This window comes from Sus scrofa, chromosome 13 (genome assembly GCF_000003025.6).
Source record: "Sus scrofa isolate TJ Tabasco breed Duroc chromosome 13, Sscrofa11.1, whole genome shotgun sequence".
NCBI lineage: Eukaryota > Metazoa > Chordata > Mammalia > Artiodactyla > Suidae > Sus > Sus scrofa.
Genome location: NC_010455.5, coordinates 132,063,322 through 132,078,793, shown reverse-complemented (window position 1 = coordinate 132,078,793; position 15,472 = coordinate 132,063,322). Strand labels below are relative to the sequence as shown.

Sequence of the window (15,472 nt, the reverse complement as noted above, 5' to 3'; positions counted from 1 at the left end):
GCTGGGGGCTCCAGCCAGGACGATGCTTTACAGAAGGGCATCCCACCCCTCCTGAGGGCACAGGGAGCAGCCTGCACCCCAGTGGTGCCTCAGGCCCACAGACAGTCCCCCAGAGGCTCCTGAGCAAAGAAGGGCTGTGTGCCTTTGGAGGGCAGTCCTGTGGCAGATAGAGGCCTTGATGGCAGGGGTGTTCATGCTCCATGATTCCAGCGCCCTGCCAGGTTTCGCAGAACCCCACAGAAGTGGGCAGGTCATAGCAGGTACTGCTTTGGGAGAGATACACATGATGTGTGTCACTTTTATCATTCCAGACTCTTTGGAGCAGGAAGCCATGTTGAAACATAACCCTGCAGAAGGCTGGATGAGGGCCCGTCCTCGGGGCACCACCAGACCCGGGGAAGAGCATGGGTGGGGAGGGACGTCTGCCTTCTGGGGCCGAGCACCATGGTGCCAGCCAGGGCCACTCCTCAGGGGCCTGGCGCTGGGCAGGGTTTGGCATGCGTTTGCTCCTAGAGTCCAGGACAGCCACAAGGGGTGTCTCACCCTCAGTCCCACTTTTGCTCAACAAACCAAGGTCCTGAGAGGCCCCGTGGCTCATACAGCCAGTCTTAGCCCAGACCCGGGGTTCCAGGCGCAGCCCCCCTCCACTTCAGGACTGCCACTGACGGTGTATTCACACCCGACTCTCAGCTCCTCACTGCCATGTCCTAAGGATAGGGGTGCTGTACTCACCTCCGTGTTGGTTGGGTCTAGTAGGTGCTCCATTAAATAATCTGAGTGATTGCTGATTGACTTCTCCGTTCAGTGTGCTCTCAACACACATTCCTGCTTGTCTCACGAAGACCTAGGGACACGGCAGAGGGGAGTTTGAGGCACCTCTCTGCTGCCTGACCAGTCCTACTGCCCGTAACCTGTGTGACTTTGAGAAAGTATCTTACCCTCTCTGACCAGCAGGGTCAGAGACCTACCTGCCTAGGCTTTGCTAGCAAGTGATCCCAGCAAGGATCAGTTGTGACTCTTGGCGGTAAGAAATGCCCAGGGCAGTGGGCAATTTTACAGCCTCAATGCCCCCCCCCCCACAGTCCATACCCTCTCCAGTTTGATACCCAAGCAGTGGTTCCCCTAGAGAACTGAAGGGTCAACACCTGTCCTGCCCAACCACAGCCTCAGCTCAAGGCAGGACAGAGAGACGGTGCCACTGCTCTACAATCAACCCCCGGAACTGTCACCCCACAGGATGGGGCTGGCTGGAACACTAGGCTGCCGCCGAACCTGGCTCCGCATCCTGGCCCTTCCTCTCAGAGCACTGGAAAGCAGAGTCCCTTCCAAGTCAAACAAGAGCTGATTGGGCCTGGTACACCACACAGGCACAAGGGAAGCAGGGCTTCCTGATTCCGGCCTTTTTGCTGATTAGATGCATCCAGATGGCGAGCTTCCTCCAGGGGAGGCTGGCCTCGCTTGCCTCTTAGTGACTTGCCCTCAGCGTGAAGACCTTGAGCCACAGTGGAATGTGCCCTGTGCGAGGCCGTCCTTGAGACTTACACTGGAACCTTCTTGGCCTGAGAGCCTGTGGCTAGAACTCAGCCTGAGTTGGCACAGGCCTCTCAAACCTTCCTAGAGGGTGTGTGCAGACTGCCCAGATCCAGTGTGTGTTCCCATCCTTGCTTCTCCCCACTTGGATGTGAACGTGGGGAACTGAGCCTTAGGAGCTGAGAAAGGCCAACCTAGGAAGAAAAAATCAGGAAGAAACAGGGAGGCAAAAGGGTCAGTATTTGGGGGGCTCTTTTCTGGAGAACGAGAGCTTTGGGTCTCTGGCCGAGAGACCTGTTAGATGACCTTAGCGGTGATCATCAGGGGAAAGGCCTGAGGGAGGAGAGGATGCTGCTTTTCAAAATGACTTCAAATATCCCCCCTTCCTGTAAAGATGGCTTTTCCTCATAACAACTAGTCCACTAGCTTTTAGGTCTTTTTAAAGACTACTTTTTTTTTTTTTTTTTTTTTTTTTTGCTTTTTAGGGCCGCATCCACGGCGTATGGAGGTTCCCAGGCTAGGGGTCCAATGGGAGCTGTAGCTGCCGGCCTACACCACAGCCACAGCAACACCAGATCTGAGCCGCGTCTGTGACCTACACCACAGCTCACGGCAATGCCGGATCCTTAACCCACTGAGCAAGGCCAGGGACCGAACCCACAACCTCATGGTTTCTAGTTGGGTTCGTTTCTTCTGCGCCATGATGGGCACTCTCTTTAAAGACTATTAATAAAACATATTTGATAGAAAAAATTTAGAAAATGCATCACCCATAATTAGAATGTGCTTGAAGGTTCTTCAGTTGCCCTTTCCCAGTAAGCCTTGTTGACTTCTGGAAGGACTCGCTATGTACATGGACCATCTATCTGCTCGGGGGCTTATCTCACAGTTAAGGTTATTTCTAAAGGGGCAGGAACCTTATCCCCTCTGGCAGGGTCACCAGGTGACCGTGGGGGATGGGACCAAGATTCTGCAAGGCCTGAATGCAGACAGGCAACACAACATGGCTGGGCTGTGCGCATGGACGTTAATCTGAGAAACTTCTGGAAACTGCAGGACTCAGAACCAGATTCCTTCATTCAGAGAGGTTTCCTGCAGCCTCAGCATGTGCCCCTGGCAGTGCCCTGTGAGTATATATGGTTGGCCCAGGCCCTGGGAGGAAGGCAGGGGTCTGGGGTGCTCTCTGATCCATCCCGCAGTCAGTGAAGCACCAGCAGCGGCTGCATCACCTGATGGCTTGGTCCCTAGCGCCCGTGGCCTTGGGGTGTGCCAGCCAAATTCAAAACAAGATTGAAATCCAAGTGTTGTTCCTTGCAACACTAGCCCGTGGTGGCATCTGAGGCCGTCAAAGATGAAAGGGGCCTCGAAGATCAGAAGCCCTGGATATGAGTCGGGGCCCTGCCCCTGACAATTGAGAGCCTCTGTTCCTTCCCATTGAACTGCAGGCTATAGTGCCCCTGCGGTGCCAGAGAGGAACGAGGCAGAGAATGTGAGAGGAATTTGCAGCCCTCGTGTGCAGCGGCGGATGAGGAACTGGGGACCCCACCTCGGTAGGTGGGTCCACATTTGACCAGAGCCCCTTATGTGAGTGCTCATCCCTTCCACGTGCCTGTATCACTCTCATCCCCAAGGCTGGCGCGGTTTCTCTGCAGGACCCAGCTGACGTGGAGGCCAGAGGAACCCACCATTCCCCTAAGCAGCTGCTCTGTTTTGCTGGGTTCATCGCAGGTAGTAGGCACACTTTAAACAAGAGCAGGAATTTTGTTCTTAGACAATGACTGGTTCATCTTCAGGCTGTGTTCCTGCTTCAGCAGACACTCTGGGCAGCTTGCATTTCCAATTTCCTGTCCCTCCCTGGCTTCTCCTTACAAATCATAATATGTTGATGTCCCAGACCTGCTTCTTTCTGGCTGTTATAAGATGCTTCTTTGTGCTGATGGAGTGGCGGTGTGAGGCAGCATATTCCCGAAGAGCCACCTGGGTCATTGTCTCTGCCGGGAAGGATGTTCTGTCCATCTCCCTGCCTATGGCTCCGCCCTCCTGAGCCCAGCAGTTTCAGTGCCAGGTCACTCTGGTGTAGACAAGATGATGTGGGGGAGCTTCCCTGCTGAGGTTGGTAAGGGCACCCCAGGGCTGCTGAGGGCCCCTCACCTCCCCAGCTTTCAGGAGAAGCCCTTCTGAACCCTTTTAAAACCTCTGAGCACCCTCCCATGGGTCCCTTTTCCTCACGCACCCCTAAAGTAGATCTGGCAATGGTGGCTCTAGGGCTCAGAGAAGCAGCAGGTTTTTTTTTTTCAGCAGCAGGAGCTCTGTGTCCTGACATTTTCCTGTCCCTGGTGTCAGACAACATTGATGGCCACGTAGCCTGAGCTGTACTGACCCCTCCCTTGGTCCTCGTCATCACTCACGGTTCCTGAGGTGCTGCTGTGCCAGGCGCTGAGGAAGGAGAGGTGATGGTGGTCCTGGGAAAAGTCACAGAACAAAGGGCGGCAGACCTCACCCTCACAGCCCATGCCACCAGCCCGTGCCACTTTCCCCCGCCCTGTCCTCTGGGAAGGGAAGAGACAGAGCTGTGGGGGGAAGTACCGCAGGACGAGGGGGCTGGATGGCATGTGAGATGTCCAGGGGCTCCGGGCACAGAGACTCTGCTTCTCTGCTGCCATCTTCTCCTTTCCTTCAGGTCTCCTCCTGGAGGGTGAATCCAGTGCCTTGGCGATAAAATAACCCTCCCCTTAAAACAGGCAGAGATACAAGCCCTATACCTAAGGTGACATATAACTTATAATCTGACCAAACGTTTCAATGGATGACCAGCTGTGCAGATTTGCCAGGACCCAGGAGCTTCTCAGGACATGGGACAGTTGGTCCCTCTGCTTTTGAAAATAAAAAGGGAACATGACTATTCATTCAATTTGCAATATGTTCTGATTCCCCTTATGATTTCCTTTTGGCCAATGGATTGTTTAAAGGTGCCTTGCTTGATTTTCAGCTATTTGGAAATTTTCTAGATTTTTTTTTTTTTTTAAGTTTCCAGTGCAAGTCCATTTTGGTTAGGGAACATTCCTTATATGATTTTAAAACTTTTTCCATTTATTGAGACTTGCTTTGTTATCCAGCATACATGGTCTATCTTGGTGAATGTTCCATTTACCAGACAAAAAACAGGTGTTCTGCTGTTGTTGGGTAGCAAGTTCTACAAATGTTGCCTAGGCCAAGTTGGTTGATCTTCTACAAATGTTGCCTAGGCCAAGTTGGTTCAGATCTTCAATATCCTTTTTCTACTTGGTCAGTTACTGAGAGGGTTATTAAAATTTCCAACTAGAATAGTAAAATAAAGAACAAAACAAACAACCCCCCCCCAAAAAAAACCCTCCCCTGGTTGGAGGGTCCCTCCTTTACCATGCTGTGGTGGCCCAGGTCTATTGGTAGAATTTTGGTTGGTTTGCAACCTGTTCCTCAAATTAACCATTAGGAAGAAACATGGTTAAATGAACTAGCAGTTGTCAAACTGCATTCTTACCCCGCTATGATCCCATCACTGCAGGCTTTAGTGGCTGGAAAGATCCAGCATCTCTGTTTGCTCTTTGGAAGCTTATTTTTGCCAAGGTTGTTATCACCAAGTAGGCGCCAGAGCTCTGCTCCTCTCCCAGTCCAATTATGGTGAAATTTAGACAATGAACCTGTGTGTTCCATCTGTAAGAATGTCCAAATGGAATGCACTGCCCCTGGCCATGAGCACACTTTCGGCCCCTTTGTGATATGCAAGACCTCAAGGAAGGCGTCTCGATTCCCAGACCTGGGAAAATGTGTTAGAAGTGGAAAATGGACGGGGATAGCCAGGCCTCTGGTTTTCTTTCCACTGCGCCACCGTCACTTCACCACCTAGCTCCTGCCCTGAGATTGGTTGGGGAGCTGCTCCGTGCGAGGCCAGAGGGTGGCATTACCAGGCTTGGAACAGAGCTGATTTTGCCATGATGCATTTCCCAATTTACTGACTAGGGAAGGGGTAAAGCTGGTAAAGTAGGTGGGAACCCTCCCCCGCCTGCCCCTGCCTGGAACAAAAGGCTCTCAGTCATTCCTCTTTCCTCCAGGCCGCAGGCCCCTCTGCTGTGACTGCATTATCTCAGGGGGTGTGCAGCCTGGGGCTCTCTCTGCCCACCCAGTGCAGGAACTTGATAGGGAGGATGGGGGAGAACCGAGTGGCTAGTGCTCTAATCTTCTCATCCCTGGGGAGGGTTCTGGATCCGACTTCCCTTCTCCAAATGGAAGCATTTGGACCGAGGACCTAAAAGGTGGCCCCCTGGCTCTAGCATCCGTGAGCTGTGGGCCTAGGCTGGATTTCTAAATCTGCCTAGAGAGAAATTGAAATCAATCGAGCTGACCTTCTCTCTAAAACAACCGTAATTCTACCTGACTGTCCTGCAGCTGCTTTTTGCAGTTTCAGAAATGCAAGGCATGGGGGTCTTTAGGAAAAGTGACTTATTTTCAAGCAAAAAGAAACCGATTTTGATTCAGCCTGCGTTTAGCTCCCTGTGTCTTTATCCCATCACCACCTAGATTGTTGTACCTTCAGACTAGATGCTGGAGCTGGATGCTGGGTTGAGTTGCTGCTTGTGCTGGTTGCTGGTTGTGTGACTTTGGGGAAGTTCCCAAGCCTCTCTGACACCTCGCGTGTGCGGTGACGTATTGTCTCAGAGGGGACGGTGCCTGCCGTTCCCCGAGTCTGTACAAATGTGAGCAATGGTGACAATGATGTCATCCCGTGGTGGCCGAGGGTGGCAGGCAGAGCATGAGCCTTGGCCTCGGGAGACTCAGACTGGCTCTCCTCTTGCTGGCGCAATGATCCATCCAGCTTCTGAACCTCAGGATGTCTCCGTTCCCCTGAAACTGGAGCGAAAACGGAGCCTCCCTGCAGGGTGCTCCTGAAGACCCAGGGAAAGGGCTGGCAGGCTGCTCCCCCCCACAGCAAGCTAAGTCTCTTCTCTTTCCCCTTCCCAGGCACACGTTCTGGCAGTTCCGCCACGAGAACCCCAAGACCCGGGTCGGGGGCCCTCCCCCCGACGGGCTCCCCGGCTTCAACAGCGGGGTGATGCTGCTCAACCTGGAGGCCATGCGCCAGTCCCCGCTGTACAGCCGCCTGCTGGAGCCGGCGCAGGTGCAGCAGCTGGCCGCCAAGTACCGCTTCCGGGGTCACCTCGGGGACCAGGACTTCTTCACCATGATCGGCATGGAGCATCCTGAGCTCTTCCATGTGCTGGACTGTACCTGGAACCGGCAGCTCTGCACCTGGTGGAGGGACCACGGCTACAGCGACGTCTTTGATGCCTACTTCCGCTGCGAGGGCCACGTCAAGATCTACCATGGGAACTGCAACACACCCATCCCAGAGGCCTAGGCACCTCTCATCCGCTGGGTCCTCGGGCTCTGGGGAAGGAGAGGGGCAGGGTGCCCCGACAGGCCTGGAGTGCTGTCCCAACTCCTACAGAGACACCACAAGGATGTCCTTGTGACCAGGTGCTGCAGCTCTCCCACTGCGGGTCATTGTCCTGAGGCCACCTAGTGACGACTGGCCTGTACCCCACTGGTGCTTGGGACCCTTTTGTGGCCAGGGGGCCAAGTGTCGTGAAGGATGAACACATAGCCCTGGCCTGGTGGGCTAGGAAGCCTTTGAAAAGAAGGAAGAAAACGGTCCCCCTTGCCTTCAGCCCCCAAAGCATGGAAGTCCTTTTAAGAACTGGGCTTTCCTGGACCAAAAATCAATTTATTTTCAATCAACAGGTGAGAGAGAAAGAGTACTGCTGTAGCTCCCAATGCCCCCTCTGAATACGTGAGCCAGGGTTTTAACAACCGGCCCAGAGTTGAAGCATCCAAACGAATGCCAGCCTTCCACGTGCACACCCTGGGAGGCTGTGTGCTTCTTGCCACGGTGCTCACGTCACCCGGCACAGGTGTAAAGATCACCTCCTCTCTGGGGAGGGCCTTCAGCACCAATTGTGGCCCACAGAGGAAACCTGGACTCATTATTTTAGCCTTCATAGCATTTCTCTCGCATTTCGCTCCCAATTGCATTACAGAAGCTCATTATCCCTGACTCACCCGTGCCAGCGCCAGGTGACCAGACTCTGCTCAGAAATCAAACTCGCCATCAAAGAACAGAGATGGGCCATTCCCAAGGGTGCCTGGATTGGGAAGACCCATTCCAAAAAGGAGCCCAGCAGCACCTGTGCAGCTTGGAAGGGGTCTCGCTCTTAGGCTTACAAGCATTCTAGTCTCTTGATTTAGCAGAATCACCCTTGTGACTTTGTTGCACCAGGTCAGACTCTATACCTTAGAAGAAATTAGGCTGTCATTTCTTTCTTTGTGGCAGCACTCACAGCATGTGGAAGGTTCCTGGGCCAGGGATCAAACCCACACCACAGCAGCCACCCAAACCGCTGTAGTGACAATACCGGATCTTTAGCCGGCTGTGTCACAGGAGAACTCCGGGCTGTCATTTCCTGATTTCTGCTTTTAATGAGTTCTCCTGTAAGCGGACTGCAAACATGGTCCATTCTGTATCATCTAGCCATGGTCCTCGGGGGAAAATGTTGTTGAACTTTCATCTTATTTCAATTGCATTTACTTTTTTTTTTTCTCTCCAGGAGTGGGAATAATAATCTTTGAGAATGCAGTGGTTTATACTGTTTGCTCTCTGATCAGTTTTCTACTACCTGAAGGTTCTGAATCAAGAGTGTGGTCACTGTCATTCAACGTCTCCCTCCCCACAGGATTAAGCTGGGGTGCTCACAGCGGGTCCCCCAGGCCTAAGGGGGAGCATGTCTGGGAAGGCAGCGGGGAGGCCAGCAGTGTTGTATTGGACTCAAAATAGAGAATCATTTCGTTCGAACTTGTGCGCAGGCCTATCTGCTCCTGGGAGCAAAACCCACCACCTCATCCCTGCTCATCAAGCATAGCCCTGACAGTCTGGTCACCTCATCGTCTGATGAAGCGGAGCACACATTTCTAACTCAGCTCTCGCAGAGCTGGTCTGTCTTCTTAGGTGCCTGATTCCCTGTTCTTAGCTACCAATTACTGAATGCCTGCTGCGTGCCCAGCATTGTATTAGGAGTGTGAGAACATGCACTATCACTGATGCTCATAAAAATCTCATGAAGCTCATTCAGAATTTCTAAAATTTGTTGTAAGAAAATAACGAGATTTGTGGACAGAGGGTCCTTGTTTATCCCAGCCTTTTTTATAGTAGAAAGAAATTGAGAGCAATTTAAACTGCTGAATAGGGGAGTGGATAAATAACCTATGTTAATCCATACAATGGAGTACTTTAGGCATTGAAAATCATATTTTTAAAAAATAATGCTTTGGAAAATGCTTACAATGTGCTACTGAGAATGCAAAATACAGAGTTACATGGACAGTATGATCCTAGTGTTAGTCTTTAAATTACATATATATGTGTATGGTGTTTGTAAATATTTAAAGAGCTTGTTCTGCTATGTTTCATTCGTTCAACTCCTAAATTAATCATGCGTTTCAAACACCATATTAAAAAAGCCATCTATTTGGGCAGTTCTTGTTGTGGCTCACTGAGTTACCCAACTAGCATCCATGAGGATGTGGGTTCAATCCCTGGCCTCGGTCAGAGGGTTAAGGATCGGGCGTTGCCGTGAGCTGTGGTATAGGTCACAGACATGGCTTGGATCTGATGTGGCTGTGGTGTCAGCCGGTAGCTGTAGCTCCAATTCGACCCCTAACCTGGGAACCTCCATATGCCACAAGTACAATCCAAAAAAAGGGGGGGGGGAGTGAGTGAAACACTAGAGTATTTAGACTTACAACAGCAAATATATTTTTCCAACAATTTCAACCATTTCAACAACATTAAAGTGTTTCTATAGCTATGAGTGTATTTTTTCATTGTGAGGAGAAGGCAGTCAGCTGATTGATCACAATGGGCAAAAGCCAAACAAAATCTCGTTTACCTTTGAGATCACCCACTCACGAGTGTCGCCCCTCTCTGTCATGAGTAGCCTTGACCTCACACCTTCATGGTGAAGAGCGAAGAACTAACCCTGCCAGACTAACAAAGCCATCATGTGCTCCTCTGCTTTATCACGAGCAACGTTCTGACAAATCCTGGCAGCCTGGTTCCTGATAAGGATCCTGTTCTGATCCATGCAGTGCAAACATAACGAATTGTGTTTAATTTGTCTTGTAAGTAGAGCATATGCCTTAAGGATGATCAGAAGTCTGAAAAGAGACACTTCCTGGAATAAGGTGCTTTTTAAAATCTCCACCTGTATTTATGTTTATATTTTCCATAGTGAAAACTCTTCCATAATAAACAATACAGGCTATAAAATTCTAGCCACCCACCTTCCTCCCAGTTCCCTCTAAGTATCATCCTGGCCACGTGACAGCTCATGCTTGGCCATGGTTACCATTATCCATAAGAAAACATCATCGTGGTTCCGTAGGCTCTGGGTTTTTGGCTTTCCTTATGGATGCCCTAGCTCTCCAAATAAAAGGGACCTAATAATAAATAACATCTCCAGACTCTGCTTTCTTTTCTGATACCGTCATCTTTTGTGTGTACACCAATGATAGTGGCCTTTGCAAGGTGTGTGGGCTTGTTGAAGAGATTTATTCTTGTATATGTGTCGAAACCAAACGACGGCATCCCCTTTCCCATAACATCACTTCACGCCAAAGAGTGATGTGTTGGTTCCACAGGCCAAGCCTAGGCCCCCTGCCCCCCTGGGGCTCATGGGCTAAGGAAACAATTACATCTATGACTTGTCATCTGCTTTGACCAAAGGCCAAACCTCCGCTCATTCTAAGACCTCCTGGCTGATCTCAGCACGGAGACCCTAGGTGGGGCGGCATGGAGTTTGGCAGGGTGAGCAGTGATTTCTGAGCAAGCAGGGGTGCCATCGCAAGAACCTAGGCCCTGAGACAGGCCTGGCTTTGAGTCCACATTCTGCCCTCGCTACCCTGGCAATCTTGGACAAGCAAGGTCACTTCTTTCCTTATTTCTAGACCCAGCTAATGAGAACTCCCTCAAAAAGTGCTGTTGGAAGAAAAGAGATGTGTAAGGGTTTGTAGGCTGAGAAATAATACATAGATGCAAGTGAATTCTTAAGAGTTATTACTTAAAACACCCTTTCTAGAAAATAAATGAGCCATGGTGGTGGGGGGGGACATTAAGCGTCATCACTAAACTGAGTAGATGACCAGATGCTTGCTTGTAGGATGATTTTTGTTGGTGACTCCACTCTGCAGAGGCCTAGATGGGCCCAGGAGCTCTCAGGTCCTTGGATAAACCCCCTCCCTCTCTGGGCCCAGTTTCCTCATCTGTGAAAACAAGGGGGCAAGGGGCATGGCCTCAATCTCTGAGCAGCACCTGCCCTGGCTCAGTTGGAAGTAATGTTTGCATCCATTGGGGTTCACACGTGCACATGGCAGGGGGTTGAAATCAAAGGCAGAAACTGCAGACCCCAACGCACCCGTTGCCAACTTGGAATTGACCGTTCACACTGCAACTCACTCAAAAGGCACTGAGAGCACACTCCCCCCTCCCAATCCGGAGAGGCCAAGTGAGGAGCACAGACACACTGGAGAACTGGGGGTGGTATTAAAATCCAGAGAGAGCCGACTGCTGTCCACGAGCCCCAGCCCCTCTGCTTGGGACTGACTTTAGCTATGGCAGCTAAAATCTTGTCTGAGCCTTCGGCTTATGTGACCGGCTCCCACAGGGCCTCCCAGGTAGAGCTGCTCTACAGAGGGACCCACGCCCCATGGGTCTTTCCCTGGGGAGGCCCGAGCCTTGAGTCCTTGGCCAGGGACCCCATGGAAATGCCCTGCAGGACACTCTTTGAGTGGACTGGCCAGCCATTCCCAGAGGTGCTTGCAAAGATCAAAAACCTTCCTGGAGTGAAGGCTTCCTTACCTGGGACTGGCTAGGCTCCCAGGGTATGTACAGGCATACCGCAAATCTGAAGATGTGTCTGCTCCACTCATTCTGCAGCCTCACCGAGCACCCCGCATTCTCAGAGCCTCAGAAATTCTGCTGCCTCCTCGCCAGACCCTCTTCCCTGATAGGACGTGCTCCAGGCCTCCCCTGAGCCCTGCTCTCTGCACACAGGTCCGAACAAGACCATGGAGCACTGAGTCTGGGGTGTTTCTGATCCTAGTGTAGAGTTCCCTCTTGGTACCAAGATTGAGTCAATAAGAAACAGATAATTTTTGAGAACTATGTCTAGATACTCATGTTGCAACAGAACAAAGGGTGGGGAAAAAATGTAATTGCAATGTATACATGTAAGGATAACTTGATCCCCTTGCTGTACAGTGGGAAAATAAAAAAAAAAATGAAAAAAAAAAGAAACAGATAATTTGAACAGACTGATTACTACCAGTGAAATAGAATCTGTAATAAAAAAACAAATAAACAAAAAACAAACTTCCTACAACCAAAAGTCTAGGACCCGATAGCTTTGCTGCAAAATTCTACCAAACATACAAGAACTTATATCTATCCTTCTCAATCTCTTCCAAAAGACTGAAGAGGAGAGGACCCTCCCAAAGCCATTCTATGAAGCCATCATTACCTTGATATAAAACCAGACAGAGACACCACAAAAAGAAAATTATGGACCAATATCTTTGATGAATATAGATGCAAAAATTCTCAATAAAATATGAGTAAACCAAAGCCAACAATACATAAAAGGATCATATACCATGATCAAATTGGAGTCATTCTAGGGTTATAAGGATGGTTCAACACAATCAATCAATCTACAGCACATCAACAAAAGGAAAGACAAAAACCACACTCAAGCTGCCCTGGGTAGAACCTGGTGTTCCTGCATTACAGCATCCTGCCCTCTCAGGAAGGCCTCCCCTCTCTCACCCCAGGCAGCCAGGAAGCTCCAACCCTATCACCCTCATCCAGCCTGGGCCTGGCACTTCCCAAAGCACAGAATGCCTTTACCCAAAGCCCAAATCTATACTAAGAGTTTCCACTAGATGTGTGTGGAATTTCCAAGCTTGAAGGATGCTGTCAGAGATGCAGATAATCCTTTTTTGTTAGCAACAGTCTGAGCCATAAAGTGGCAGGGATGTAGATAATCTTCCAAGGCTAAGTCAACATATGCTTTGAAAAATGTAAGTTCTTCACAGTCACAGACAGGCAGCTTCAACGTCAATTTGAGTCCATCTCATCTTGTCCCTCCTTTCAGGAAAGCTAACCTGATCTCTAATCCAGGAAGCCATGACAACCCTTCTCTCCAGCATCCCTCTGGGGGCTTTTGTGGCCCCTGCTCTCCTGCCTATCTTTCCTGGCCCAGCCTCTTTCCCCAGGGACCCTGGGATACCCCCTTCCACCCTGTGTGCTTTGAAACTTCTCAGCCAGGGCTCCCACCATGTCACCCCATGTCCAAACCACTGTGTACTCTGATCTCATACCACTCCCCACCTCTCCTTACAGGGATTTTGCTGCCCCGAGGAAGGGAGCTCTGAGGTGGAGGTTTATGTGCAGGAAGCTTCCTGGGGGGATTCCGTGGGAAAGGAGGGGGAAAGAACTGGGCAGGGAGAAGCTGAGCTGTGAGGCAGTCGTGATAAAGGCCTCAGCCAGCCCCACAGAGAGCTGCCAGGTTGGGGTGGCCTTGCAGAGGAGCCCTGGTTGAAGCCTGGCAGTGAGGCCTTCAACTCTGTCAAGTCACTGGGCACAGGCTTCCCCAGGGTAGGCTTATCTGTGCAGCACACCAGAGTGTCCACTCTGGAAGCCCTGGCCATGCAGCCAAGCTGTTCACAACCCACCCCCCTCCTGCATCTTCCTCCTTGGCTTTCCTCTGAACTAATCTTTGTTCTTTCTTTCAAAGTCCTTCAAAGCAGAAGGCCTCTCCTGCTTCAGCTCTACCCTATTCCAGGTTTCTTGGCCATCTCCCTGAGCAGGAGCCCAGACTTGTAGTATAGGCTGCTACCTCTCCATGGTGACACCACCCCCACTGTTACAGCCCAGATTGCCCCACGGTGTCAGGCCAGTTCTGCTGGCAACACTAGGGAAGATAGTATGCTGTCTGTAGGAAGCAAGGACTACTCTTCCGTTCCTTCCCTCTAGACTCTGATCCCTGCAGGATCCCAGGGACCCACCTGCCTCTACACTTTCCAAGATCTGTACATGGCCCAGAGTCCATGGACAGGCTGGAGGCAAGCCACTTGGCACAAACAGCAAGACCTGGGACAACTTGACGGGTGGGATGCTCTCCAGAGATCAATAACCAAACACCAGGAAGAAACTGCCCTTCCCAGGGGTGATGTCTGAGTTATGAGCCTCTGCCAGAATTTCCTCCTGCTCACTGTGGGGAAAGGAAGGAGGAATTCTGCACATAGAGTATGGGCTTTGGAGGAGGTGGGCCCAAGCTTATATCCTAGCTGTGACACTGTTGATTTATGTATGTCATGGATGTTTACCAAGCCCCAGCGATGGGTTAGATTCTTGGGTCACTGTAGTAGAGAGCGTGGGTCAATCCTGCTCTAGCAGAAGTTCCTATACAGTGAGGTAGTCTCATTGCTACAGGTTAAGTACACTGAGCGGGGGCTGCATGTGCACCTAGAGGGGTACCCTAGGGTCCAGACTGATGGTAAGAGATGTGCTCTATAGATATAACAAGAACCCCAACCCCTGGTGAGAGAGCATGGCTCTGTGGCCTTCAGGAACATACTTTACTTCTCTAAGCTTCCCAGTTATAGCCATCTGATGGCTATCATCCTCACAAAAGAAATAATGTAAGTATCAAAGTCTCTGATCCCTATTCATGGACTAGAGTTCCAACTCATTACTACGATAAATACAGGGAGCTACCATTTTCTTGGTATAAGAAAATTCCTTAAGTTCTGAGAATAAGTAGGGGCTAAGGACACTATCCTATCCAGGGCTGGGTGGGACTTAAGACTGCAAAGATTCACAGCCTTGCTGTGCCATGGCCACCAACTTGCTTTGCAAGTTACATCCCATCTCTAGAACTTACTTGACTGCTTTGTAACAGAACAGAGCTGAACCAGAATCTGTCATTCAAGGCCACATTTAAAATCCAAGTTGGGGTAGAGGGGATCAAGATGGCAAAGGAGTAAGACATGGTGTTCACCTTATCCCACAAATGCATTAAAAAAATATATACATGGAGAACAATTAGCAGAGAACATCTACTGAATGCTGGCGGAAGACCTTAAACCTCCGAAAAGGGCAAGAAACCCTCCACATAACTGGGTAGAACAAAAGGAAAAAAGAGGAAGAGAGTTAGAAAGAAAAAGGAATCAACACAGGACCAGAACTCCTGAGAGAGATCTGTGAAAGAGGCAAAGAACACACACCTTGGGAAACCACCTAACTGACAGAAAGATCAGCTGATACGGAGGGACCTCAAAGCCACAGAGAAAAGTGCAGCAGCTGAACTGAGGAGGGAAAAGCAGAGAGAGAATCACAAAGACCATTGGTACCACTGCCCCTGGACACCCCAGCTCAGGTGCTTGGGTGTGGGCTAGGTGCTGAGACTCAGGCTCTGGAGGTCAGTTCTGGGAGAGGACCAGGGTTGGCAGTGTGGAAACAGCCTGAGGGAGCTAGGGAGTGGTGCAGCAAGGGTTGGGGAGCAGAGTGCCACAGCCAAGGGAACCCATGAGGAGGTATGGACTGGCAGGAGAAGCAAGGCACCATTGTTGAGGAGGGCAAGAGGAGGAAGGGTAGACCATCATAGGAATATATTTCCCTGCACATTCACAGACTCTCAGAAGTTGGGAATATGGGCAGCAAGGAGCCTCTTGTGTGGGCTACAGGTGACTGCTCCTACTGTGCTGGCTACAGGTGGCAGCACCTCCTGCATGGGCTAAGTGTGGTCTAAAGGCAGCACACACAAACCATCTTAGTTACCTCTGATTCCAGAGG

The 15,472-nt window shown here is 50.6% G+C and overlaps 1 protein-coding gene and 1 long non-coding RNA gene across 3 annotated transcripts in view; one reads left to right on the top strand and one right to left on the bottom strand.

Annotated features, from left to right (window-relative positions):
• Positions 1–11,898, top strand: part of XXYLT1 (xyloside xylosyltransferase 1) — a 203,091-nt gene extending 191,193 nt beyond the window's left edge. Inside the window, exon 4 of the mRNA XM_021070076.1 lies at positions 6,529–11,898. Coding sequence (XP_020925735.1) covers positions 6,529–6,925 — 397 coding nt within the window. The 3' untranslated portion in view covers positions 6,926–11,898. The remainder of the gene's footprint in view (positions 1–6,528) is intronic.
• Positions 1–15,472, bottom strand: part of LOC110256395 — an 87,725-nt gene that overhangs the window by 9,995 nt on the left and 62,258 nt on the right. For both annotated transcript variants that reach the window (XR_002337839.1, XR_002337840.1), the window contains exon 3: positions 733–844. This is a non-coding gene — a long non-coding RNA (uncharacterized LOC110256395). The remainder of the gene's footprint in view (positions 1–732; positions 845–15,472) is intronic.